Consider the following 3,020-nt stretch of genomic DNA (forward strand, 5'->3'; position numbering starts at 1 on the left):
ATCACCACTGGTCCTGCTTTTCTTTTCCTCCCTCTGTCGCTTGGGCACACACACGCACACACACAAACATTCTCACTCACTCTCCTTCTATCCCCGCCACTCAAAGTGCACTTGAACCTGCTCTGACGGCTGCCTGCCCGCCCAAGGCAGTCATGTATACAAACGACCACTCCCACTCGCTTCCCTTTTTATAAAAAAAATATCCATAATATGTTACTGTCCAAGACATCCACTGTTTAAGACAATCACTTTTCTCTTGACAATGGATGGTCGTCTTTGATTTTAAAAAATCTTACATACTAAAATAAACAAAAAGTCTGAGGAAAAAAGGCCCACCTTGAAGGTGGTGGTGATGGAGGCGTGTTTGGTGGTGGCGGTCTCCTGGTTGGCGATCATGAAGTCCCACTCCGTGAGCAACTTCCAGGAGAAGGTGAACTGCTCGTCCTTGTTGGAGAGGCGACTCTGACGGGAGTTGTTGGCCATCCTGATCAGCCACAGGCCCAGAAAACGGAATAAATAAATACATGAATGAATGGATAAATAAATAATAAATAAAGGAATGAATAAATAAATAAACATAAATAAATAAATAAATAAATAAATAAATAAATAAATAAATAAATAAATAAATAAATAAATAAATAAATAAATAAATAAATAAGGCAAGATCTAACGTCTAGTCTTTTCGGATAACGGCGCAAAGATCCTGGAGGTCCCGTGTGCAAGTTGTCCACGTTAAAGATACCCTGGTGGTCTTAAAATCGATAAGAGCAGGCTTCGGTCGCCACCCGGGCAAAATTCAAAATTAATTCCTACCAAACTGAAAATGCTTAATGTGCCCCACGCGCTCATATAATGACCTTACGAGGCTGTGAACGCCGTAAAACACTTACCAAAACTAAAACAAATCAAGTCACATTTTCTTTCATCGTGGTGGCAAATGCCATCGTTTTGGATCAACATGAGCGATATCGACTTAATTCCACGGTGACCTTCAAAATCATGCGCGTGTATTGGTTTTCAAGGTCGAAAGTCGAATGGCATAGTATTGTGCCAAAACGGTACCTTGCTCAATAAATCCCCCCCCCCCCCCCCCCGCGCTTCCACATGTAGGAACATTCGGCTGGTACCGACTGAGTTCAACTGAATCCGATTGGGAGTGTGCACTGGGTATAAGAGAAAGACATGGCATGTACGGCAGACGAAGAGATCGACTGGTCTGAATATGTCAACAACAGGACACCGCATTCCTGCTCAAACTGTCTCAATTTGGTCGATGTGGCTTACATTGATTGTCAAAAGGATGATTCTAATTTGCTTTCCTAAGAGATCTCCGCTCGGATTATTTTCGTTACAACGGGGCTGACACTTATTCGATTTTCAGTTTCTGAAGGGATACATGGCAAAATAAGTTACGGTATATCCATTTACTACAAACTGAGTAGAATGGATCTAACTTATTCATTGAAAACAAAAGTGTAAACGAATCGCAATGTCATCTCTGGCGTCTGTGGTGTAGTGGTTAGGATGTCACACACAGGAGACCCCATGTCGATTCTCGAGTTGTGAGGATTTTAATCAAATAGGCCTATCTCGATCTTTCTTCTAGGATGTTGATTCCCTTTCTTCAGCCTGTGTTGAACATGACAGACAGGGTCGGAAGCCCCCTTCTTAAATGACCTATAATATAGTATCGATGGGGATGTAAAAATACCTACTTTGAAAAAAAAGGCAACGTTGTCATACCAAATATCATAGAATATAGAGCATCTTGAGAAATAGAAATATTCTCATCCCAATTCTTATCATAAGATTATGAAGTTGACGTGGTTTGTTTGAAAATGCCCATATTTGGCAAATGGTGTATTTTTGTAATGGTACCCTTCTTATTCTGTCAAGGCAAACGCTATTGTTGTTATTGACAAATATGATATGAAGACCGCTTCTTAGATTATCTAAAGTGTGTCGATGTAGGCGCAAAAACACCTATGAAAAAAATGCAACGTTATCATTGTAAATATCGAGAATAATAGTACATTATGAGAAGAAAAAACATTCTCACGACAATTCTTATCATAAGATTATTGAGTGGACAAGCTTTTCAGAAAATGGCCATATTTTTCGAGTTGTGTGTTTTTGTTATGGAACCCTTCATCATATTACTATGTCAAGGCGACCGCAATTGTTGTCAAGGTTTCCTTTCTGTGTTTACAGGAGCAACAACTGTCCTCATAATTATCGCCAGCAAGCTGTCAGAACTCACTGAGTCAATGAAGCAAAATTTTCAGGAGAAAGGAAATAACCAATTTTTTCATTCTTTTAACAAATTGCACCAACACTGCGTATTTTGTCTTGCTTTGTTTCAACATTCAGAATTTGAACTTCGAAAAATGAATATTTTTTGAGCCCATGCAGCCTGCACTCACAGATTAAGAAACTGAAATCTAAAATACATAAATAGATATTGGGCTAAGGAGGCATACACTTCAACAGCTATCTTCATAATATTTGACTTCTGCAGAACAAATGTGTCCTGTAATGGGTCAATCAGGTGGGCCAGACTTTTGCGGGAATTAAACAGTGAACAATACATTTTTACAACATGTTTGGTTTTGTAAAAAAAAAAAATAAAAAAAAAATGCAGGTGGTGTGAGTTGTGTAATCGAGCTTCCAATTTCCATTACCTGTCCAACAGCGCACTATACATTGATGGTGAGACAATTCTTAAAGTAGTTCTACTTTGCGGTAAGTTTGGGGCTCTTTATTTTGACGCCGCGCCCAGTAATAACAACAGTCATAATAATATTAATGATATCATCATAATTTTTTTTCTGACGATACTCGATCGAGGCGAAAGTTTGAACTTTAGTAGACAAATTTTTCGACCATTTACCAGTTACTAAATCTATAAAGCATTGATTTTGTCTTTCTTTTCATACTGTTATAATAATAATGAAGATGATGATTCTGATGATGATTATAGTAATAATAATAATAATAATAACAATAATAACAATAAT

The 3,020-nt window shown here is 38.0% G+C and overlaps 1 protein-coding gene across 1 annotated transcript in view; it reads right to left on the minus strand.

Annotated features, from left to right (window-relative positions):
* Positions 1 to 3,020, minus strand: part of LOC106011966 (transmembrane channel-like protein 3) — a gene marked incomplete in the record, with an annotated part of 27,326 nt that overhangs the window by 8,576 nt on the left and 15,730 nt on the right. Inside the window, 1 exon segment of the mRNA XM_035970164.1 lies at positions 337 to 484. Within this exon segment, the coding sequence (XP_035826057.1) occupies positions 337 to 484 (148 nt within the window).

The sequence above is a fragment of the Aplysia californica genome, unplaced genomic scaffold, assembly GCF_000002075.1.
Source record: "Aplysia californica isolate F4 #8 unplaced genomic scaffold, AplCal3.0 scaffold00229, whole genome shotgun sequence".
Taxonomy (NCBI): domain Eukaryota; kingdom Metazoa; phylum Mollusca; class Gastropoda; order Aplysiida; family Aplysiidae; genus Aplysia; species Aplysia californica.